The sequence below is a fragment of the Lissotriton vulgaris genome, chromosome 10, assembly GCF_964263255.1.
Source record: "Lissotriton vulgaris chromosome 10, aLisVul1.2, whole genome shotgun sequence".
Lineage (NCBI taxonomy): Eukaryota > Metazoa > Chordata > Amphibia > Caudata > Salamandridae > Lissotriton > Lissotriton vulgaris.
Genome location: NC_141698.1, coordinates 364,479,449 through 364,505,795, shown reverse-complemented (window position 1 = coordinate 364,505,795; position 26,347 = coordinate 364,479,449). Strand labels below are relative to the sequence as shown.

General features: G+C 46.7%; 1 protein-coding gene across 1 annotated transcript in view; it reads right to left on the bottom strand.

The window, feature by feature from the left end:
- The window catches only part of LOC147685264 (uncharacterized), a 342,295-nt gene that overhangs the window by 246,480 nt on the left and 69,468 nt on the right, over positions 1 to 26,347 (bottom strand). The window contains exons 2-3 of the mRNA XM_086941156.1: positions 18,740 to 18,844; positions 9,703 to 9,783 (exon numbers count right to left, since the gene is read on the bottom strand). Of these exons, the coding sequence (XP_086797282.1) occupies positions 9,703 to 9,783; positions 18,740 to 18,844 (186 nt within the window). The remainder of the gene's footprint in view (positions 1 to 9,702; positions 9,784 to 18,739; positions 18,845 to 26,347) is intronic.

Genomic DNA, 26,347 nt, shown 5'->3' with positions numbered 1-26,347 from the left:
ACCGAAACTCAGCCAAGGAGGCCTGGACAAAGGGTTTCCTGTCACAGGGAGGTGTCACACCACCCCAGACAGGAGAAAGTGGATTGTAGCAGGGAGGTTTGAAAGAAACCAGACACTGCCTGGGGAGCACAAGTCTGCCCCTTGCATAATCCGCCCAAACCGGTTCTGGGGCACACCAGCACCTGTCCCAGCACGGCCTTGATCAAAGGAAAGGGGTGTATCCACCCCCTTCCTGGGTACCACCCATAGATGGGGACCTAGCAGGTAATCCAGCCCCCTAGATTGGTATAAGAATGGGAGCAGTGCAAACGCACTCAGATTAACCTGATGAAATATTTGAAATGAAACTCTGGACCCTTCGACATCCTACTCAACGTAGAAGACTGAAGAATCTCCCTTATGGTCAAGGAGTGACCACCCTGTGCAAACAGGCACCATCCAGCACCTCGACGTCTGCTTTGTTGCAGTTCCAGCCGGAACTCGAGCGAAAGAGATCAACGAGATCAAGCTTGCCTGCCTTCTTACAGCCTGATCCACAGTCCCTGCAGAGCTGAGACCTATGGAGGCGACCCGAAGCGTGGGGCACGCAATCCTGAAAAGACTACGAGACGCTGACCGTGCAGCCCACGAGTGACCCTCAAAGCTGTACACCGGGGTTTGAGAAGCCCCAACCCTGAGCCACTCTTGCACCGAAGCTCACCCCTCTACACTCGACGAGTGCTGCATGGGGCCCTTCTGCTTGCTTTGGCTCGACGCGTTGGCCCGGTCTCTTGCCAGCTGGCTTGTGGCCCCTGTGCCGATGAAAACCTAAAACCGACTTGCGATTCTGGTTGCTCCAGACTTGCACCAGCTCCTCTGAAAAGGAGCACCCGCTCTGACCCTCCTGGTCCGAGTTGAAGGACTGGGCTATTCTAAGGCCCAGCGGTGCCAGGGGACAACACCTGAAACCTTCGTGGGTTACCTGTTCCGGCGTACAAATCACAGAGACACGGGACACTTCCTTCGGCGTCAAAGATCAGCGTTTATTTACTGCAGGGATACAGAGATCGCAAGAAGTACAACGAAGTGTAGGTTCTGAGAGTCTGCTTCGAATTGCAAAAATGGATCGCTCCTTTTATACACATTTTCGTCATTGCACAACATGGTGAACAAAAGGTTACAACTCAGTTCCCACAGTAAACTTCAAAAGGGTTGCATTCATGTTTTCAGAAGCCCGGAACATAATTACAGTAGCATCGCCGGTTCCCAACTGTAAAAGCACGTTATCCCACCATTAGGCATTCCATTCTGGCTGTAAACGAGTTAAGAAAAAGGGACAGAAACAGGTGCAAGGAAGACAAAGACAGACAACAGATTGAAAAGAGTGTAGGGGCAATATCGGAAGCGTGATCGCAGGATCAAAGGATTCGAGCCTAATGCATGCACGGCTGAAACAATAGACCGGCACGACAAGATGAGCCTTGAGCGAAGCCATCTGCCTTTGCCGTGTCGTCCCCCTAGTCATAAAGACACACTCAAAGGGATATGCGTCTTCCGCAAGAGCTTGGGAAACCCAGGGTCATGAAGCGGACATTGTCCGTTCGCCGGCTACGTGAGGGCAAGAAACAAAATGGATGCCGTATCTAAAATGGAACCCGTGGGTTCAGATGGAGAAACCCACGAATAGGACGAATGCTGCAAAGTAGAGTAGCGAAAACGTGTACACCCACTAAACTCGTCATTTGCGGTTCATAGATACCAAACTCGTCCATATTCGAACAAGCCCAAAACGTCATTACGATTCTCACGGAACCTCAGAGTGAGAAGCAATCTTCCGGTCCTGCGTGGATTGCTCTTGCCAAGTGTTGTTTGCTCCAATCTTGAAGCCGACTGCGCCGACGGTGAGAGCCTGCGTGGGACAGATCGTGACCTGCTCCTGGACGTCGCATATGCCCCAGAGCCCACGTGACAGGGGAGAGAAGCTCCTCCACAACCACCTGATTGCGCCCGACATTGCCTGGTTCCGTCCTGGTTCCACCCTGGTCACTGCTGAGTGACCCAGACTCTGTCCCCTCTGCTTTCAGGTACTTTACGACTCTGATCCACCCTTGGATCACACCGGACACTTCTCCTTCACATCGCCTGCAGCATCTTCAGCTTCAAGCACCAAGAACCTGCGTGACAAAACCCACGCCACTCCGACCCTATGCACCCGCTTCCTGTGGGTGAGGTAACATTGCAACGCCGGTGTTCCCACACTGGTATACACCTCTAGGGTCTGTGTCTAAAGTTTGGTCCTTCTAGGTTCAGCGGAAGTATCCTTAAACTCTATTTGTGTAACTTTTGCGCACCATTGACATTGCATTGGTGCAATCCGCGCTTTAAGCACTGCACCCGAATCCTGCGGGCTTTTCCCGACTTTAGCATTGCTTGTCCCGACTGCTCCCAGCGGTTCCCTAGGTCCTAGGCCTAACCACTGTTCGATTGGTATCTCTTATACCACTTTTTTAATATATGGGTTGAGTGGCCACCCGCCCTCATCCATAATTGTGCAACTTTGTATGTTATACTGTGCTTTTGATTTAACGCTTGTGCCCCTTTGCTCATAAAGAGTACTGGGGATTATTTTAGAAATAAATACATATATTTTTATAATATATACTTGTGTGGTGTCCTTTCATTTGATATTACAGGACTGTGATTGGTAAAACAGCTCGCTTAACACGACCTCTTGAGTTAAGCCTTTAAGGCTGCTTAGTCTATGCTACCATTAAGATAGCTTGTCTAATAAGGTTGACTTACAACCAGACACCATAAGGGTTGCTTGGACTGATACAAGGTGGTTCCAGAATTGGAAACATCCTATATCAGGCCAACTTCTCACACATAACCCCACATCTGAGAGTCCCATATGCACTAATCGGGGACTCGTGAGGTAGATCCTGTGCAGAATTTTAAGTTGAACTAGTCTCAGGCGAGCTGGGATTGCGACTTCTCTTGGGGAGGACACTGCTGCCTGCCAATCTTCTTCATCTAGCTCTATCCCATCTTGCATCCATTTGTCCCTAAGCGCCTCAAGGGGGTCAGATCTGTGGTTGATCAGTTTTTTATATATCAAGGAAATCGTTTTGTCGGGAAGGTGCCCATCCAGTATCCTATCCTCCAGAGGGGAGGCCTCTGGGGGCTCCGTCTCCCCGGGTAGTGCTGAGAGAAGGGAGTGATGAACCTGCCCATAACGGAAGTATTCGGCATTTGCTAGATCATATTCCACCTGCATTTCCTCAAACGATTTAAATCTCCCCTTCCCCCAGATATCTTTGACCGTGGAGATTCCTATAAGATCCCACCTATCCCACCTATCGAAACCTTTCGTTTTCCAAAGCTTGCCCCGCCTTTCGGAGTCCCACAGGTACGGGTGGCCATGGTCACTTTGTTTTTCCAGCCCAGTGTACCTATGGCATCATGCCAGACCTGAACCGAGTGTTTAGTTGGCCCTGTCAACGCCAGTCTATTCGGCCGAGAATACAAGGCTCTGTTATACCTACCTCCAGGAAGAAGCCATTTATCCATTGCTTATCCAGGGTCATCCACCCGGCCATATGTGCCATGGTTAATCGCCGCCAGTTGGGAGGCCCAATAGTATCTTTTGATATCTGGGAGGGCGACGCCTCCGTCATACCAAGAAAGTGTTAGTTTGTGTAAAGCAATGTGAGGCCTGCCCTCCCACAATAAACTCCGCTGCAGGCTCTCAATCTCACGGAAGTAACCCGGTGGCACCACGTCCAAGGTATTTTGCAGGGCGTAGAGAAAATGAGGGTGAGCCATCATTTTAAAGAGGGCTGCTCTACCCAACAATGAAAGGGGAAGCTTCCTCCAGCTGGAAATATCGCTCTCAAGCCTCTGCAGAGGGGGATGGAGATTTCGGGAATACCTAACCGAGGGGTCCAGAGAGACAAAGATTTGAACCCTTCTGTATTGATCTGTATGGGAAAGTTTCGCGGAGGGTCTGGGGGATCTTCCTTCAATACAAACAACAAGGATTTCTCCCAGTTGATTGAAAGTCCCGAATTTCTCCCAAAGGAGGCCAGGACATCAAAGATCACAATAAGGGACTTACAGGGAGAGGTCAAGGAAAGCAATATATTGTCTGCATATAAAGATATGCGGTCCTCCCATTCAGGGGACCACTGCTTCCTCTAATTGATGGTTCCCAAAGTATCCAAGCGGCAAGAGGCTCCAAAGCCAGTGAGAAGAGAAAGGGGGACAGCGGACAGCCCTGACAGGTGCCCCGTTCGAGCAAGAATGGAGTTGAAGCTCTGTTGTTTACCACTACTTGAACGAGCGGTTCCGAGTACAGCAGACGTTTCCATCCATTGAATTCGGGACCAAACCCAAATTTGGCCAAGACTGCCCATAGATAAGGCCATTCAATCGTGTCAAAAGCCATTGTTGCGTCAAGTGAAGCAATTATAGCTGGCTCCCGCAGAGTAGGAACTCTGGCTAACACCCCATGCAATCTACACAGGTTTAGGTCCGTGTTTCTATGGGGCACAAAGCCTGATTGATCGGGGTGGACCAGATCGCTGATGACTTTTACCAGTCTATTTGCCAGGAGCTTGGCCAGAATCTTCGGTTCAGCATTTAAAAGACAGATAGGCCTGTGCAAGGCACAGTTCGTTTTGATCTTGCCCTCCTTATGAATCACGACTATCGTAGCAACTCGATGATCTCTAGGGAGAACCCCTATGTCTCTGGAGTCCACAAACATTTCTTTCAAGTAAGGCGCCAGTTTCTCCGGTTTGAGTTTATAGAGTTCGATAGGGAGCCCTTTGGGGCCTAGTGCCTTACCAGAGTTTAATGAACGGATGGCCTGGGCGATCTCATCCGCTGTCAGCGCACTATTCATACATTTTCGGTCCTCAGGGGAAAGACACAGGAGCTGTATGTCCTGGAGTAGCAGCTGGAAGTCAAATTCTGAGCGAGGGGAGACCGAGGTGTAAACCGCCTGGAAGTGGTCAGTGAATTTATCAACTATATCCTGTGGTTCGGTGAGTCATATCCCCTCCTCTGTTAGGAGCTCTGGGGAGGGTGTTTTTGTTGGGCTGCTTGCGGCATGATATTGCCTTATATGCAATGCATGTGCACGGGGTGGGCAATGACATAGCTGATGCTTTGTCTCGTTCACAGTGGGGGAGATTCCATGGGCTAGCAAAGGACACGGACAGGACCCCGACCAGTATGCTGCAGCATTTGTGGTATGTAGGCAACACAGGATGTTGCAGCTGGTTTTAGGTACATTGGCGCAATCCACAAAGGTGGCACATGGTACAGCATGGGAAGAATTCTTGCGCTCCGGGGCGCTGCAGTGGGAATCAGCGGCGCGGCGGTAGGAAGATGTGATTCAGATTATTCTCGATCTGATTGAGAAGGGGCTTACAAGGGTGACATAGGGGGTAAATTGTCTGGGATCGCTTTCGTTGTGAAGTTGTTGTGGGGTTATGTGCCATGTGCGGGGGAAATAGGGACTCGCATGTTGAAAGGATGGGCCCGGGAGTGCGGCCGGGTTTCTCGGGTGAAGAACCCACTGTCAAGGGAGCTTCTGGAAAGGATTTTGCGGGTTTTGCCAGGGATATGCAAGTACGGGTTTGAAGTTTGCCTTTTCTCTACATTGATTTCTTGGATGTTTTTTGGGGCTTTTCGGGTGTCGGAACTGTTGGGGTCCAAATGAGGAGAAGGGCTGTTATGGAGTGAGGTGTCCCTTGGGGGGGGGGGGTCAGCTTATGGCTTAAGAAATCTAAGACAGATCAGAGAGACGGGGGAAGATGGGTTTCCCTGCAGGCTGCCGTGCCATCGCTGACTTGCCAATTGCAGGTGGGGCAGGTGGTGGGGGGGTTTGTCCACAGATAAGTAGGAGTTGGTTTTCAGGCATGCGGACAGACGGGTGGTGAAAGCTTCATAGCTCTTGGCTGTCTTGAGGAAGGGGCTGGCCGGGCTGGGGATGGACGGGAAGGGATTTGGAGCGCATTCCTTTTGGATTGGGGCATCTTCTGAAGCGAGCAATCGGGGATGGGGGCGAGGGGACATCATGAGCTTGGGTAGGTGGTCCTCTAACTGTTACCAGCGTTATGTGTGCAGCGCATCGGGGCGTTGTAGCGCTGTTATGAGTTTTTCTCTGTGTTCATTCATATTTCTCTTTTCAGGTTCTGTGATGGGTCCCCTCGCCAGGGAGATGTCCATATGGATTGTGGTTCATTCTTTTGTGAAGTGGGCTCAGGTCAAGGCCCGTGCCAGCTATTTCGGGGAGAACCTTGGCTTTAATAAAGAAATGTTTACTGTTTGTTGGAGGGGGAAAGGGGGTATGCTGTAGAGAGAATTGCTAGGGGTTTTGAACGGGATTTCAGTGGCTGGTAGGTGCCCCGATGTATTGGTCATCCACCTCGGCGAAAACTATATGGTGAGGGAGTAGGGTTTGGCACTGATGAGGTGCATGAAACGCGATTTGGACTCCGTTAGACGTCAGTGGTCTAGGTGTGCTGTCATTTGGACGGAGTTTGTGCCACGTAGGGTCTGGAGGGGAGCGGTGAATCCAGGGGCAGTGGACAAAGCCCGGAGGAAGTTTAATATAGAGATGGTACAGTTTTGCCGGCACATAGGGTTTTTCTAGGATTCGTCACAAGGACATCAAATATGATACACCGGAATTTTTTAGAGGTGACGGGGTCCACTTACCCAGGCTGGGCACGGACCTGTACTTGTTGGAACTCAGGGAAGTCCTGTGCAGATTGTTGGGGGTGCACAGAGGTTAACGCTGTTGTTCGGAACTGGGGGCAGGGGAGGCCGGGTCTGAGGCAGGGGGGGCTGGAAAATGGGGAGGCAGCGTTTCTGCCTACCCTCCCACATTTCCCTGGGTGGCAGGGTTGTTAAAGGTTGGCCAGGATTGTCTGTAGTTTTTAGTTAAATGTTGGTAGTTTGTGAGCAGGGAAAGGGTAATCAGGTAGGATAAGTTTAGATTAGAGGTTGGTTAGTTACAGTTTCACAAAGGCAGGTAGGGATTTGGGTCATGGGAGGTTAGGATTGGTAAATGCTATATTGTATAGGATTGTGGAAAATTATTGTTATAGAATGTTATGTGGTATTTTGCGGGGTTGGGGATCTGATGTGAGGATCGTAGGGGCGGGGGGGGGGGACAAGTGGTCAGGTAATTTATGTATAGTGACGTTTTAGTTTTAGAAGGCACTTGCCAAGGTTTATAAATTGTGATATGCACCTGTTTAAAAAAAGCGGCCTTTTACACACACAAAATTGGTCTCGTGCTGGCTTGCCCCCCTCCCTCCCAAGGGGGTTTTGGGGGGCAGCTGAGCACAGCGAGGTCTGCCCCCCGGGCAGATTGGGAGGGGGAGGGGTTGGCTGGCGAACGGCCATTTTGGGCAGTTGGGCTACATTGGGACTAGCCCAATTGTAGCCCAATTTTGAGGTATAGCCCAATAGGTATTTAGGGCTGTTTCGTGCTTTCCCAGCCACCATTTTAGGTTTGGTGATCTGGTGGCTGGGAGCGCTGCGCAGAGTAGGTTTTTGTCCCCACCCTCCCTCCCTAGCTTTTTCGGTTTTGGGGGTGTTTTGTTTGAACCCTTTTTGGGGTTTCCCTGGAGGTGCTTAATGGAACAGGTTCATAGGGGTTCTGATATGTTGTATAGTTGTCGCTTGGAACAGGTGCTGGCGGGGTTGTTGAAAGTTGGCCAGGATTGGCTGTAGTTTTTAATTAAATGTTGGTAGTTTGTGAGCAGGAGCAGGGAAAGGGTAATCAGGTAGGATAAGTTTAGATTAGAGGTTGGTTAGTTACAGTTGCACAAAGGCAGGTAGGGATTTGGGTCATGGGATGTTAGGATTGGTAAATGCTATATTGTTTAGGATTGTGGAATGTTATTGTTATGGAATGTTATGTGGTATTTTGCGTGGTGGGGGGGTCTGATGTGGGACTCGTAGGGGTGGGGGGGAACAAGGTGTAAGGTAGTTTATGTATAGTGAGGTTTTAGTTTTGGAAGGCAGTTGCCAAGGTTTATAAATTGCGATATGCAACTGTTTCAATAAAGCGGGCTTTTACACACACACAATTGGTCTTGTACTGGCTTGCCCCCCTCCCTCCCAATACATACAGCCATTGAGTGTAACATTAGAGATAAGCACAGGAACAGTTAAAGGATTTTCGGTGCAATAGGCAAATTATAATTCTGCCACCTGGAGCGATCGCCACAGGATTAAAAACATACCCTTTCCAACCCTTTCACAAGCCTTTCTTCGCCCTGTGGAAGACTGGCAGTAAAGATAGTCACTGAATCAGTAATAACACAGGGGAGGAGTCTAGACTCCAGGCATCTCATCCATGGAACATATATATTAAAAGATTTATACACAGTGACAGTAGAAGTCCACCAAGTCTGTCACACCCTCCCAAATATAGTATCCCCTGGAGATTACGCAGCCAAACCCTGCTGGTTGCAGATTTTCTGAAATGGCTCTACACAACAATTTAACATTTTACCATCTAAGCCCTCCCAAGAGTGGACTAGCTGGGATAGGATTTTTTTTCATTCCTAGACTTTTAATAAACAACTTGGTCCTTTCTGGGAGTTGTAGTATGTGTTCACTTCAAATAAACAAACCTGACTGAAACATTAGACTTACACACTGGTTTACAAAAGGACCACCTGGGCTTAAATAATGGTGTCCTAGTGACATGGAGACAGCCGCTCTCCCTACTGAGATGGCTTGTGTCAAAAGAGAGTGTGAGGTCTCAAGACATCACTTCAGTACACACACAAATCTTTTTGTTTGTGGTGAGCGGGTGGCTTGTAAGGCGCTGCCTATACTCCGGGATCAGTCTTGGCGCTGACACCGATTTCGTTTGAGTCAGGAATCTGCGAAGTCCATACACAGATCTTGTGTTTTTAAGCAAACTTTCAGGTTTTAAAAGATTTGTAAATTTGAGCTGGGAGGTGCTTTACAAATTCCAACAGGCAGGCCATCCCAAAGCTTTGCATCTCCGAACCTGAAAGCCCTGGAATCCTATTTGTATTCACCGTGGGAGATTAAAAAAAAGCTAGCCTTATTGAGATCTGAGATTAGAAGTAGGAAGGTACATTTTTTTTTCTTAGAAGTTGGATCGTCTTCGTGGAAAATTTTGTACATCAATCTTTCCACTAGGAGCTGGTGTAAGTGATCCGAAATAGAGTTGATTTGTTTCAAACACACTCTGCATCTTCTCTAGGTAACCAGCATCAGCTGCTGATCACAGAGAATTGATTAAGGCCATTAGAAGGGTAACAAGACAAACATAAGAGAGAAAAGCGCTAAATGAATATTTAAAACATATTGCAGCAAATTTACATACAGAGAACACATCTATACGTTCAGATCATATATTATACACCTCTGCACAGGATTATAATGGTTGTTAAAGGCCCTCTTTCAAAATTATAGGCCTGAGCTGAAAGCTAATTTGAATTGACTAATATCATATGCTGTACAAAAATGTGCTCAACAAAGTGAATGAAGATGACTCGATAATGCTTAAATAGCAAAACAGAAAATACAATCTGTAGGAAAAGGCTTCTTTACAGTTGGTCAAGCTGCCATTACTCTGCTGTTGTGTATGCCTTTTAGTTCTCCAATTTAATATGTAACACATTATAAAACAATTTCAACTTTAGATATTTGCCCACTCACCAGCCTGTCTCCATGGGATTTAGTGCTTTGACTTTGTTCCTCGAGGCGTCGCAGACGGTCCTCGATATCTCTGACATCTATCTGTGTATAACAAAATAAACTCAGGTTATACACATAGTAAATGATCCAAACATATACTGCGTGAATTAAGGTGACATCTTCTCATGTAAATTTGAAAGCGATTACTGTGTTATTTTAAGAACTTTGTGGCCTTGGGGAAGAAAACATTTTTGGTCCCCTGTTTGGAACAAATTTGAATGTTATTACCCGTTTTCTACTAATTGAAGCCTCGTGATAACAAACACTATTGACGTATACTTAAAAGGGCGTGATAGAGAAATAGAAGGGAACCAGGAAGTTCACTTTCCCAGGGGCCCCTTGGAAGGTGGGTGCCCTGGGCAATTGCCCACTTTTCCTTGTCTTAAAACATCTATGATATTAGAGATAATGGGCTAAATGTTTCAAAGGGTTTTACCCATTCTGTGTCTCTGGGGAAATGTGTTCTTACATGTGGCATAATATCACTCAAATATGTTAACCCTGTAAAATAAGCATGTCTCCCAATTCAGTAACTGGTTTCTATAACATTTCCTCTTTTCTCGCTAACAGTACGTGTAGGAATATAATTCTATGTTCTGTGCCAAAAATCGTTCATATGCATAATTTGAGGCAGGTTATTCTGAGGTCACGTACGGTTTGTCCCAGGACCAGTAAGTGGCCCTTAAAGATTCAGGTGAAGTTTCAATACATTTCAAAACAAAAGTGTCCCGAAGCCCAAATATTCTCAAATGAACCTGATAGAGGGCTAACGTCAGTGCTAAAGGTGGGCTGAAGAGCGCAAGTTGGTATATGGACCAGAGAAAGGACTCTCTTTTGTAATGTCTTTTCAGCAACTTTTCAACATTTTTGGGGATTTAAGAAAAACAAATATTTTTAATCTGATTTCTTAACAGGATTTTGTCCTCGCCTTCAAAGATATATCTTAGATACTCTTCCATGCTTTGCGTTGGCAAGTATTTCTTAAGGCTCTAGTGCCTGTCCTTTCATGCCCTACTTTTAAATAGCCAATAGGAAAAGAATGATCTATTCTTCCGTAAAAGTAAAGACTGGTCGTTTCTCGCTTTCCATTTACTTGCTTGGGTTTGAGTGACTGAGCTCTTTCTTCAAGGGCTTGTCTGTGAGAATATCAACTACATGAAAGTACTGATGCCAAACTATCAACTACAAAAATATTGTGAATATATATATATATATATATATATATATATATATATATATATATATATATATATATATATATATATATATATATATATATATATATATATATATATATATATATATATATATATATATATATATATATATATATATATAGAGAGAGAGAGAGAGAGAGAGAGAGAGAATGAGAAATTTTAAACATAACCTGACAGCCACACAGAAAAAAAGCCATGGAAGACCTAGCAAGTGATGACAGTATAGTGGTGAGACCAGCCGTCAAGGGTGGAAACATTGTCGTCTCGCCTGGAGAAATGTACATTGAGGAGGCATTACGATAACTCAATGATGACAATACATACACTGACTCCACCCGGGCGGAATATAACAATGGTATCACAAACATTTGGGAGAGACTGCATGAATAGAAGGATAAGGGACTCTTTGAGTGGGTGGAATTCTGTTTTCTAAAGAAAAACGAGCCCATTTTACCAGTCATGTACCTCCTCCCAAAAATCCACAAAGACAAGAACAACCCTCGGGCAGGCCCATTATTTCATCAAGGGGCAACGCCCTGGAAAATGTCTCAAGATATGTGGATCATTTCCTAAGAGAGTTCGTGTCCATCCTACCCTCCTACGTATGGGGCACCAAAGACTTTTTGGGTAAAATTGCCAGTCTAGTATGGGAAGAGGATTACATCCTCATAACTTTGGATGTCAACTCACTCTACACTGTAATAGACCACACACAGGGAGTTACAGCATGTGTGAGATTCCTCAAGCGCAGGAACGCCAGATACCTAGAACACACTATGATTTTAGATATGATCAGATTTTGACTCATGAATAATTTTTTCATGTTCAATCTACAAGCAGAAGCTTGGTACTGCGATGGGTACATGTTTTGCGCCAAGCTTCGCGAACCTGTTCATGGGGGCGTGGGAGGAAGACAACAGACCCAACACCGAGTATCAGGATGCCTTCACAAGGGTGAAATTGTGGCTTAGGTACATAGACGATATCTTCATGGTATGGCGAGGAGAGGATCTCAATCGTAACTATAGAAATCTCACTCTGACCAGCTCTATAAGTACTGAGGAGGTTGAGTATCTGGACACACGGGTGATAATCAAAAACAACACCATATTGACAGTCCTATACTGCAAAAGCACGGCAGGGAATATACTACTCCATGCTCTGAGCAGCCACCCAGACAATCTCAAATGGAGTATTCCTTATGGGGAGCTGTTCAGAGCAAAGAGGAACTGCAGTTCCACACCTGATAACAAAAAGGAGAAAAAAGTCATGATCGAGCGGTTCAAGGCAAGAGGCTACCCCACCTAGGTCCTTAAGAAAGCAGTTGAAAGGATTATGGAGGTAGACAGGACCGACATTCTGAACACAACAGGAAAGGGTAATACGGACATAGAGAAATAAAACACATCACGTATGATCATGACATACAATGGTAATTCTGAACAGATCCAGAAGGTATTCAATCGACACTGGGGTATCTTGAAAAATTACCCTATTATAGGTGGAAATCTGCCTGCTAGACCAAACATAACTTACAAAAGGGGCCGTAATCTTAAAGACCTACTGGTTCACAGTGACCTGTCACCTAACACGGACAGGAAAGGAATTGACCTACAGGGCTTATTTTCCGTGTGGCCATAGTAAAGCCTGTGAAAGCAGCAAAATGGTCAAATGCGAGACCTATTGCATTGCAAATGCTTGTTAATGGTTATATGTCCCCCCTTGTAGCCATTGTTGCTCCCTCCGGAATCCGCATAGTGACCTATGCCGATGACACACAACTGGTGGTCGCACTCAAACAAGTGGACAACAATCTGATCTGTCTCCATGCCTGCCTAGAGAACATATCACATTGAATGAACCTGTCCCAGCTCAAGCTAAATGGTGGTAAAACAGAAATCATGTTACTAGGTAATCCCCTCAGTTTCAATCCCAGTCTCATGTGGCCACCCTGTATGGGTCCCCCCCAGCCTCCAAGACTGGGATCAAGTGTCTGGGTATCTGGCTGGACCAGGACCTGAACTTCAGGACGCAAGCCAGAAGAACCACTGCGACCTGTTTTGGCCTTCTTAAAATGGCACACAAAATCCTTCCTCTCCTCCCTCCCCTGGCCAAAAAGGTTATGATTCAATCTCTCATACTCTCGAAGTTGGACTACGGGAATGCACTTTATCTGGGCTCCCCCGCCTCAGTTATTTCTAAACTCCAGGTAGTCCAGAACAGTGCAGCAAGACTGCTGACAGGACTACCTAACAGACAATCAGTAAAGCCAACAATACGGTCCCTGCACTGGCTTCCAGTGCAGGAACGAATTAAATTTAAGGCCCTCTGCATCACCCATACAACTATGCAAGGGACTGCCCCCCCTATCAATTCAGCTCTGATCCGCCCCTATAAAGCTAAGAGGGACCTTCGCTCAGATGAACTGCGGTTGGCAGACGTCCCCAGAAAAAAAAAGCCAGAGGGGACGGCTTTTTTCCTATAACACCGCCAAACTTTGGAACTCTTTACCAATTCACCTACGCACTATCTCTAGTCACCATCTCTCCTGAAAACAACTCAAGACTTTTCTGTTCCCTTGAGCTCTCTGCTCCCTTCCATGTTGGTCTCAGCGCTGGGACGCTTCCGGGTAGCCATGCGCTCTATAAATGTATTTCATTTCATTTCATTCAGATCATCCAACTGTCACACCCTGAGCATCAGATAAGATTTTAATTTGCACCTTATGATCGGTTATGAAGACACTAAGGGTATGACACATGGGGGTGAACACAACAGCAGGCACTAACATACGACATGGGCATTACTGACATGATACCCTCGGGGCTACCATACCTGGAACTAACCAGAATCACCCACTAATAAGGGTCCTCTAGGAACAGATATCTGTCATGGTCATCAATCCTGAATCTAGTTGGCAAAACATCAACCACTAACAAGGGTCTTATGAGTTTAGTCACCTGGGATACTTAATCCGTGAAGTGACATAGCTATAACCCACTAACAATGGTCATAGAACCGTATAAACCCTTTTCTGCTGAAGGGTCGGTCCAAATTCAACCTAACGTGTAAATATTAGTTTTTATCGTGTTTGGACTACTATTGACATCAGGGGGACACACCATGCACACACGGGTAATACGCAAGAGCCCACTGGTAGTGAGACTACAACTACCATAACCCCTAGCGCGCATCGTCACTTAGCGTAGCAGCGCACTGTATTTAGGCACAGCGGGCGCTCATGAAATCCACATTCATACAATATGAGATACACTTGGAAATAACACTAAACGTACGGACAGAGGGATAACCACCTCCCAATACACAATACAGAACACAGTGTGGGTGGAACTGACATTACAAGATAGCGCTCGCAATCTGGACAGGATGTGCATCTTTCAAAGTCCCTTTACTATGTCCATGGATATGTGTATGTAATGACAATTCTATTTGTGCAAACTTTGGTGGCAAAACGCGTCACGGCGGGTTTATGACTGAAAATAAACCCCCAATCTGATTGTACCAAACTTGTGATTACTGCGTCAGGATTTCTCTGAGAGCGCGGGTAGAACCTCGTTTTTTAATGGATTTTGATTACCGGTTCCTCTGCCGATCTCGCGCCACCTCGAGGATTGGGAGCACGTATTGGATCTTCTTGGGTGGATATATGCATATATATATATATATTCATCAGAAGGTGCCTGCACAAAGGAAGAGACCACCATCAGGTAATTCATTTGCCTCACTTTATTGGATCACAGGAAGCGATGCGGGGGACAGCCAAACCCGCTGGAATCACATAGCCCTCCCAACGCGTTTCACGAATCCTCGCTTCATCAGGGGCTCAGGCTAGGGCAAGGAACTCGGCGGCAAATGTTTTTCGGCACCTGGTAAGTCTCAAATACTCCGCCCGTGGTGGGCGTGGCCACCCCAGTGGCCTGTGGTACTTGTGGTGCATTCAGTCTCCAGTGAGTTGCCGTCAAAGTCCTTGATTAATAAAGTTCAATGTTGTCCAAGTGGGTTGCGGTGTTCGGATGTCATGCACCGCATCAACTGTTCACTCCTCCAATCCGGCTCCCAACGTCCCTTAAAGACCCACCGGGTGGCGTGCCTCCGGGACTGCTGTAAACAGCAGCCGGTCTCTTCCCGCGGCTCAGGCTAGCCGCTATACAATCCATCAGAAGGTGCCTGCACAAAGGAAGAGACCACCATCAGGTAATTCATTTGCCTCACTTTATTGGATCACAGGAAGCGATGCGGGGGACAGCCAAACCCGCTGGAATCACATAGCCCTCCCAACGCGTTTCACGAATCCTCGCTTCATCAGGGGCTCAGGCTAGGGCAAGGAACTCGGCGGCAAATGTTTTTCGGCACCTGGTAAGTCTCAAATACTCCGCCCGTGGTGGGCGTGGCCACCCCAGTGGCCTGTGGTACTTGTGGTGCATTCAGTCTCCAGTGAGTTGCCGTCAAAGTCCTTGATTAATAAAGTTCAATGTTGTCCAAGTGGATTGCGGTGTTCGGATGTCATGCACCGCATCAACTGTTCACTCCTCCAATCCGGCTCCCAACGTCCCTTGAAGACCCACCGGGTGGCGTGCCTCCGGGACTGCTGTAAACAGCAGCCGGTCTCTTCCCGCGGCTCAGGCTAGCCGCTATACAATCCATCAGAAGGTGCCTGCACAAAGGAAGAGACCACCATCAGGTACTGCCTGTGGTACTTGTGGTGCATTCAGTCTCCAGTGAGTTGCCGTCAAAGTCCATCGCTTCCTGTGATCCAATAAAGTGAGGGCTATGTGATTCCAGCGGGTTTGGCTGTCCCCCGCATCGCTTCCTGTGATCCAATAAAGTGAGGCAAATGAATTACCTGATGGTGGTCTCTTCCTTTGTGCAGGCACCTTCTGATGGATTGTATAGCGGCTAGCCTGAGCCGCGGGAAGAGACCGGCTGCTGTTTACAGCAGTCCCGGACGCACGCCACCCGGTGGGTCTTCAAGGGACGTTGGGAGCCGGATTGGAGGAGTGAACAGTTGATGCGGTGCATGACATCCGAACACCGCAATCCACTTGGACAACATTGAACTTTATTAATCAAGGACTTTGACGGCAACTCACTGGAGACTGAATGCACCACAAGTACCACAGGCCACTGGGGTGGCCACGCCCACCACGGGCGGAGTATTTGAGACTTACCAGGTGCCGAAAAACATTTGCCGCCGAGTTCCTTGCCCTAGCCTGAGCCCCTGATGAAGCGAGGATTCGTGAAACGCGTTGGGAGGGCTATGTGATTCCAGCGGGTTTGGCTGTCCCCCGCATCGCTTCCTGTGATCCAATAAAGTGAGGCAAATGAATTACCTGATGGTGGTCTCTTCCTTTGTGCAGGCACCTTCTGATGGATTGTATAGCGGCTAGCCTGAGCCGCGGGAAGAGACCGGCTGCTGTTTACAGCAGTCCCGGAGGCACGCCACCCGGTGGGTCTTCAAGGGACGTTGGGAGCCGGATTGGAGGAGTGAACAGTTGATGCGGTGCATGACATCCGAACACCGCAATCCACTTGGACAACATTGAACTTTATTAATCAAGGACTTTGACGGCAACTCACTGGAGACTGAATGCACCACAAGTACCACAGGCCACTGGGGTGGCCACGCCCACCACGGGCGGAGTATTTGAGACTTACCAGGTGCCGAAAAACATTTGCCGCCGAGTTCCTTGCCCTAGCCTGAGCCCCTGATGAAGCGAGGATTCGTGAAACGCGTTGGGAGGGCTATGTGATTCCAGCGGGTTTGGCTGTCCCCCGCATCGCTTCCTGTGATCCAATAAAGTGAGGCAAATGAATTACCTGATGGTGGTCTCTTCCTTTGTGCAGGCACCTTCTGATGGATTGTATAGCGGCTAGCCTGAGCCGCGGGAAGAGACCGGCTGCTGTTTACAGCAGTCCCGGAGGCAAGCCACCCGGTGGGTCTTCAAGGGACGTTGGGAGCCGGATTGGAGGAGTGAACAGTTGATGCGGTGCATGACATCCGAACACCGCAATCCACTTGGACAACATTGAACTTTATTAATCAAGGACTTTGACGGCAACTCACTGGAGACTGAATGCACCACAAGTACCACAGGCCACTGGGGTGGCCACGCCCACCACGGGCGGAGTATTTGAGACTTACCAGGTGCCGAAAAACATTTGCCGCCGAGTTCCTTGCCCTAGCCTGAGCCCCTGATGAAGCGAGGATTCGTGAAACGCGTTGGGAGGGCTATGTGATTCCAGCGGGTTTGGCTGTCCCCCGCATCGCTTCCTGTGATCCAATAAAGTGAGGCAAATGAATTACCTGATGGTGGTCTCTTCCTTTGTGCAGGCACCTTCTGATGGATTGTATAGCGGCTAGCCTGAGCCGCGGGAAGAGACCGGCTGCTGTTTACAGCAGTCCCAGAGGCACGCCACCCGGTGGGTCTTCAAGGGACGTTGGGAGCCGGATTGGAGGAGTGAACAGTTGATGCGGTGCATGACATCCGAACACCGCAATCCACTTGGACAACATTGAACTTTATTAATCAAGGACTTTGACGGCAACTCACTGGAGACTGAATGCACCACAAGTACCACAGGCCACTGAGGTGGCCACGCCCACCACGGGAGGAGTATTTGAGACTTACCAGGTGCCGAAAAACATTTGCCGCCGAGTTCCTTGCCCTAGCCTGAGCCCCTGATGAAGCGAGGATTCGTGAAACGCGTTGGGAGGGCTATGTGATTCCAGCGGGTTTGGCTGTCCCCCGCATCGCTTCCTGTGATCCAATAAAGTGAGGCAAATGAATTACCTGATGGTGGTCTCTTCCTTTGTGCAGGCACCTTCTGATGGAATATATATATATATATATATATATATATATATATATATATATATATATATATATATATATATATATATATATATACACACTTAACTTCAATTTATTTGGCTATGATATTTTTGTGGCATAATATTTAAAACTCAATATTCAGGTACCAAATCTTTTCTGGACTATCATCAAATTGGTCCCTGGGTCCTCTATCTTAAAAACAGCATTCAATATTCACAGCAGCTCTAGCTGATGCATTTCCTATGTTGACTTAGTTTTCCTGGAAGCAGCATATCCTCTGCTGGCTCCTGGGCTGCTACCCCAGGCCTGCCCAAGCAACCTTAGGGTTTGGGTCTGCTTCTGCAGGCAATCCCTCTTTTTTCTATGTCTTCTGCTGGCTCTATGCCTCCTGAAGGAAGTAAATTTATGTAGTTGAAGAAAGTACTTCCTCGCGTTCTATAGGTCTACTGTTTAGCCCTCCTTATATAAAAGCTTCTGCAACCTTTCTGTCTGCTGTAACTTCCTGTCTTGTCTCTATGCCACAATGTGGGGGGCTTCAAGTACTCCAATCTAATCTTGTTGAAAAGGGCCTGCTTCATACACTACTTTACACTGATTTTGATTTTGTTCACTCACACAGAGAAACATTATATATTTTTTTAGAAAATGGATAAGAACTGTAGGGTGTGGTCTTGGAAAAAGAAGAACCAGCCATCTTCTGCCCCAGAGCACTAGTATGTGCATATGCGATTAGTCCCAGCTGTGAGAAAGGGTCAACTATATGATCCTGTGATTAGAGAAATTAAATTGTACTTTTAGCAACATGCAGCCAATGGTGAAAGACCATGAAATAGATGTGTGGCCACCTCATCCAATGATGACATGGCAACAGATGTTACCAAAGCCATTCCCCTTTTTTGTCTCCAAAGCACACAATGCAGGACTTACTTTTCCAACGTTATTCTTCAATGTATCCAGGTCCGTCAGTATGTCATTGGTTCGGTTCCTCAAGTTGTTGAAGGTGTTGAGCAGTTCCTGAAAAGCTGCCATGGCCTAGAAGAAAGGATCAGATTGGTAATTTTACAGGGTACATGACACAGGGCTTGTCCTCGTGAAGTGCAGTGCCAACAATAACACAACCTGGCAGCTCAGTATTATAATGTGTCATCATTTTTTATTTAGAAAGCAAAACACACTTGCAATAAAGAAATCTTTATCAAACGAACCAGAGTAAAATTGGTCAAATTCAGACCAAGCATGATACAACAGGCAATCATTTGGGAAGGCTATGTAGAAAATCAGTCTTTCAGGATGTGTAGAAACACGTAACACATAGGTTCTGAACAAGGGATCAGTCAGAAAATTAAAATGCCCCCCCACCCCTTTACCATTCCTCTAAGTTACGAGATAGCAAAAAGAATGGGTTTGATTGTCCCTATAAATTTTAGGAGGGTGTGTTGGTTTTGCGGGAGTATTCCCCTCTCTTAAGAACTTGTTTTTGTTTAAAAGAACAGTACAGCCGATTTTTTAAATAATTTGACTGAAAATCAAAATGTCTTCTTGGTGGTGCCAATGGGGCACTCAAGACGTAACGCAAAACAGGTAAAACATGTACTACTTTTGTTCTGAGGTTGACCTATACCAAGGGTGCTTGTGAGTGGAGGACCGTTCTTCCTTAAACCCCTTTATTTTTCTCTTTTATCCCCACTTTTTTAACTCAATATTTTCTGTTTCCTTTCTGATTCGACCTCTCTCTCTCTTTGTTTGTCTCTCTTTCTCTTTTCCATCCCTAGCCTGGACGCTAACCTCTTAGCTTTGTCACGGTATTTTGATGAAGGACAAGTTACTCACCTTAAGTAATACTCTTTCTGTTGGATACCCTATCTCATTGCAGATTCCTCACTTTGGAATACTCTTCATGTGCCAGACTGGATCCAGAAACTTCTCTCCAGCAATGCTCAAACGCACTACTAGGCGGTGCCGTGTGACTCAGCCTTGGCTCCGGAAGTGCCAGAGCGGAGCCACATATAAGCACAACCACTGCACACTGACATAATTTTCTTATATCTCCCTTTCCAAGCCCTCAGGCGGGAGTGTGAACAATTGTTGGTACCAGTGCGATGATTTGGGACTTAAAAAGAGGGTGGATTAAAAAGAGACCACTCCACAGAACAGCGAGGTGGGAGGGCAATGAGGAATCTGCAGTTAGATCTAGTACCTATCAGAAAGAGCATTACTGGAGGTAAGTATCTTGTTCTTCTGATCGATATTTCCAACATAGGTTCATCATCTCTACAATAGATACCTTACCTTTCTTTGCCCTAGAGAGAACCACAAAAAGCTTATTATCTGCCTTTTTGGGGTCCAACAGATGAAACCTTTCCTCCTCTTTCAAGCAATGAAGGGGAATAAAGGAATCTGGCAGGGTGGCGGATTGAGAAAAAGAAAAACTACTAGGTGAAGAAGGGTCTAAGGGAAAAGTTTATAGACCTAGCATGGATATATTCCCCAAATACATATGAATGAACAACACAAATATCCATTGGTCTGGTAAGCAAGATAAACGTAAGAAACTAGTAACGGGATTGATCTGATTTCTACAACTCAGTAAAGAAAAATTATTTTAAGAGGACGGATTCCCATCACTCACCAGTGGTGACATGCTTCATCAACTGGGTCTCCTCCTAATGACACACTAGTGGCACTAAGGGCTGCAACCCTTGCTTAAGGAAAGGGGAGCTTGCAGATGGTTTAACTTATTGAGATAAAACACGCTGTGTCTAGACCTCTGATGAGAATACTCAAATATATGGGACTCGTGCTTGCAGTGCAGTGATGTGTATGTGATGTGAGTTAAAATTGACCAATGGAAAGCAAAATTATTTAATAACGCCTCTCAGATATCAAAACATAAAAACAGTGCAAAACGACAGTCTTAAACAAATAACTGTCTAGATGTGAATTGACAACATGTTTCAGTAATTGATGGATAACTTATCCTGTGCCTTCGTCGGGACCTTAAATGTTGCTACTGCAAGTGAATGTTATATATACACAATATATAACGTGTGTAAAGAGTTGGAACTGATACAACCTCTTTACCTGTGGATAAGGATAACAATTCCTCTGTAAATGACGATTTTCAGGCTTTTGAGAGGATAAGACCTCGCCTCACCTGGCCGCGGCTCAGGACATGGGAGGCACCGCTCTCTCCGTCGGTACCTCTGGGTGTTCAAAAAGCCGCCTGGGGAGAGAGGCTGCTTGCCCAACGTGGCAATCTTCCTGAGTGGTCAGCACCAGTTTCTCTAGGATACAGGTGGTGTATGGTGGTTGCACTAATTGTGCCTTAAGCTCACTCACCCGAAGAGCTGAAGTAATCACTTAAAGGAAAACAACCTTTAAAGTCAGGAGATGCCGCAAGCAGCTATGCATCAGCTTGCAGGTCGTACACAAGAGAAAAGTAAAGTGGGAGGAAACATGTGTGACAAACTTTTTACAAACCTCATCACAAGTGGTGATTTAAATAAAGCCGGATGGTCTGGAAAACATAAACAGGCTGAAAGGGCCAACATATAACCTTTAATATTGGCCACTGCAACACCTTGCTGGGTCAAAGATCAAAAGAACACCTGACAGCTTGCTTGTAAAGTTTCAATCTTGTGGATACCACACCAGGCCACAATTTGTTCCCAATATCCGGCATATATGGACTTTGTGGAAGGATGCCTGGCGGCAAGAATGACATCACCACTTCAAGTAACAGATCAAACACAATCAACTACTGCAACTCAATCTTAATGCATGGAGGTGTAGACTGCATAGGTCATGTGAAGGACCCTACCCTTGATGATGTGACAGAAGATCCTACTGGCATGGTAGCCTGATCAGAGGGAGAGCAGATGCTTGTGCCCAGAGATCTGGGAACCACACTCCTTTGGTCCAATCCAGAGTCAGTAAGATGACTTGTACCCAGTCAATCCTGATCTTTTTCAGAACTCGGGGAAGGAGAAGCAGGGACAAGAAGGGGTACAGGAGTCCTGCATTCCATTCCAGACAGTGAGTATTCATGCAGAAACTCCAACCCACAAAACCTTTGACACTGTATATTCTCGATGTGTGCAAACAGATGAAGCCAGGGTTCTCCCCACTGATAGAAGGTGCCCTGTGCCACCTCAGGATGTAGATGCCAGATGCTGACTGCATAGCTCTGAAGATTCTGCCAGGTTGTTCACAATCGGGGTTTTGCCCTTATGTTCCACCTAAAACCAGAAGCGCAGAGGTCCGGACAAGGGACTCAGGCTCTCAAGCTGCCCTGCTTGTTGCAGTACCCCTTGGTGGTAGTATTGTCTGTGAGACCCCGCATCAGCCTCCCTTTTATGGATGGCAGAAAGGGCTTCAGAGCTAGACGAATGGCACACAACTCCAACAGGTTTATATAGGGAGCCAGGCTTCAGTCAAAGATTAGAGTCCTTTGATTTCCTCCTCCCCCAAATAATTTCCCAAACCCAGCAGTGATGCGTCCGTCATCAACATCAGCTCTGCGTGGGAATGGAGAGGGGCCTGCCACTGGACCAATTGTGTTTAAGCAGCCATCACTGCAGGTCATGAGTCATCTGAAAGGCATGCAATAGATTTCCTTAATGTTGGGCTCACTTGAACTTCAGAATCCATTGTAAAGTCCGTGTGTACTATCTGGCATAATCAACAGGGAGAATGCTTAAGGCTATAAGTCCAAGAAGCGTCAGAGCTGCTTGGCTTGATATATGGGACCAAGAGTGAAACTTCAGGATCATAGTCTGAATCTCCTGGACTCATTGCAGTGGAGGAAAGGCCCTAAACTGCATTGTATCCAGGACAGCTCCAATGGTTGGGAAGCGTCTGTAAAAGTGTCATGTGTGACTTTGGCTCGGTGATCGAGAACCCTAACTGAGGTCTACTATCATTTATATACGATCTACAACTGACTGCGGTGAGCCTGTCTTCAACAGCAGTCATTGTAGTAGCAGACAACTGATATCCCTGACCTTAAAATGTGGGCAGTGACCATCTCCCTCACTTTCATAAACACACAGGGGGCGCTGGTGGGGCCAAAGGGGAGCACAGCAAACTGAAAGTGCTCCTGGTCTACACTGAACCACTGTGTGTCTGCAGGAGAAGTATATGAAAATATGCATTCCAGAAGTCTAAGGACACCATCTAGTCCCCTTCGAGTCCAGAGAAAACAGTATCTGGGCCAGTGTGGATAGACATTTTTATTGTGTCCTTCCACAGGAAGACATTAAGAGGTTGAAGGTCCAAATTAGGTCAAGAGCCCTATCTGTCTTCTTCACAAGGAAATAACTAGAGTAACAATCCTCTCCTTTTTCACTGTTCTGAACCCTCTCATAGCCCCTCTGGAATGTAACATTTGCACATCTTGTAACAGAATGGACAGGTACTCCTCTGAAAGTTACCCGATGTGTGGGTGGCGGGGGGAATTTGGTGGGGCAAAAATAAAGGGTAGGGCATAGCCATGCTGAACTATTTGAAAGAAAATTACAAAAAACAATTTGATGGACAGAATGTAGATCAATGTCTTACATTCACCCCAGTACAAGGATCTGGGCCTAAATCCATCGTTTTTTGCACTCCACACCACCCTGGGTCAGATAATGGCTTTATGCAAATTAGCTCTGACCCTGTGCCCCATGGGAACAGTCCAGTCCGAACTACAACAGCCATATCTTTCCCAGACCGGAATCAAGCATCCGAGGACCGGACCGGTTTCGAGGTAACACCTCTCATCAGCCCGGCTAGCTTGACTCCAGTGGTGTGGAGGCTCTGGGACCCACATCTGAGCTACCCCAGTACACTCAGGGAGAAAATTACAAAAAACAATTTGATGGGCAGAATGTAGATCAATGGCTTACATTCACCCCAGTACAAGGATCTGGGCCTAAATCCATCGTTTTTGGCACTCCACACCACCCTGGGTCAGATAATGGCTTTATGCAAATCAGCTCTGACCCTGTGCCCCATGGGAACAGTCCAGTCCGAACTACAACAGCCATATCTTTCCCAGACCGGAATCAAGCATCCGAGGACCGGACCGGTTTCGAGGTAATACCTCTCATCAGCCCGGCTAGCTTGACTCCAGTGGTGTGGAGGCTCTGGGACCCACGTCTGAGCTACCCCAGTACACTCAGGGAGAAAATTACAAAAAACAATTTGATGGACAGAATGTAGATCAATGTCTTACATTCACCCCAGTACAAGGATCTGGGCCTAAATCCATCGTTTTTTGCACTCCACACCACCCTGGGTCAGATAATGGCTTTATGCAAATCAGCTCTGACCCTGTGCCCCATGGGAACAGTCCAGTCCGAACTACAACAGCCATATCTTTCCCAGACCGGAATCAAGCATCCGAGGACCGGACCGGTTTCGAGGTAACACCTCTCATCAGCCCGGCTAGCTTGACTCCAGTGGTGTGGAGGCTCTGGGACCCACGTCTGAGCTACCCCAGTACACTCAGGGAGAAAATTACAAAAAAACAATTTGATGGACAGAATGTAGATCAATGTCTTACATTCACCCCAGTACAAGGATCTGGGCCTAAATCCATCGTTTTTTGCACTCCACACCACCCTGGGTCAGATAATGGCTTTATGCAAATCAGCTCTGACCCTGTGCCCCATGGGAACAGTCCAGTCCGAACTACAACAGCCATATCTTTCCCAGACCGGAATCAAGCATCCGAGGACCGGACCGGTTTCGAGGTAACACCTCTCATCAGCCCGGCTAGCTTGACTGGCAGTCAGTTGTATATAGGTCAGCACAAATAACATATTTGGCTGCGTCTTGTCTGTCATGAATTATCTGAGCCAGAAAGTCCCTTTGTCACCCTGGACTGCTGGTATTTACCAATCTCAATTTCATGCTAGCAGAAACGAATATGAGTTTTCCAAATGCTTCAGTCTTCTTGGGCTCCATATTTAGAAGAGTCTTGTTGAAGCCTGAACCACCATGCTCTCAGGAGTAGAATGTTTAGTGGGATAAGGAGGATGACCAGGAGCCGGATTGGGATGCCAGGCCACCTGCCTATTCATCAGTGGGCAGGAACAGGGTTTTGACCATGCTCATAAAGGTATCCTCATTAAAGTGGAGAGGATGTTCAGATGTGACTAGCCCAGGCTGAAAAATTTCTGTAAGGAAGTTTATTTTGGTTACAACTGTAGACAGCTACAAATCCAGAGCAAACACAAGGAGATGATGGATGGAGCGCTGAAACTTTTCAGACACTCTCTCCCAGTCACAGATCTGGGTTGAATCCATCATCGTTCTTTAGCTCACTTCGCCACCCCAGTTCCGACCCAGCTATATGAAAATCAGTCTTGACACTGTGCCTCATAGGAACAGTCCAGCCCGAACTGCCAAGCCAGGAAATCCCTGGACCAGAAACAAGCATCCTGGGACTGGTTTCGGGTAACACCCCTCATCAGCCAGGCTAGCTTGAATCCAGTGTCAAAGTATTCAAGGGACCCATGTCTGAGCATACCCTGCCATTGATAATGGATTCAACCCAGACCTGTTAACTGGGAGTCAGTGTCTGAAAAGTTTCAGTGCTCCGTCAGTCATCTCCTTGTGTTAGCTACAAATCCAGAACCTAAGCTGCTTGCTTGTGGGCAAGATAATGTTTGAGCCCACGACTTGGAGCAGGAGTGGTACGCAAGGGGATGTGACTTCTTATGTTCTGCGACATAGAGCTTTGCTTCTTGGTCCCGGATTATCGTCAGGTCCAAGGTGGAGAATCTGCTCCACGAGTTTGAGTTGGATCCTGAGCACAAATACTAGAGGCACATCTTGTGCAGGTCTGTGACTGATATCTGCTTCCTACAGTCATGACATGGATTTAAACCTGGTGTTTCAGAAGGGGACATTGTACCCTAGCACACAGGATTAAGGGCCTGATTTATTATTTGGTGGATGGCCTGTCGTACTGCTAGGGAGATAGAGTAAATTACTCCATTCACATGGCGGAGGAACCCTCCATCAAATTTTTAAATGACTGCCAATCAGGTGGTCATTTATAATGCATTGGCAGGAACCGCCATTACAGTTGGGCTCGGACCTATAACTCAGGTTTCAGGGCCTTTAACAACCAGTATAGCCCTTAGTAGTCTGCTATAAGGCTGTAATTAACCAGAAAGATGACGTTGCATGTTACACAGTACTGCATGCAACCATTTCGAGCATGAGTGACACATATTAAAATTATCTTTTTTTGGGAAGTGTCTAAGAAGTTAAGTCAAACGAGGAATTGGAAGGCAAGAGCCCAATCTTAACCAAATGTAAATAAAAAGCAAAACATGTTACTTAGACAGATAGGGTATTATTTAAAAATATTAATCACAACAAAAGGCCAAAAAGCAACTTTGGCACTTTGGAAAAAAATGAAAAATCAATGCTTTATTTTCTTAAATGGGGAGAAAATGCAAATATAATTTCTTGAGATACAACTTTGAAGGTGTAAAAAAGTAGTTTGAGAAAAGGATCTTTGATAGCCACTTGTTGCAA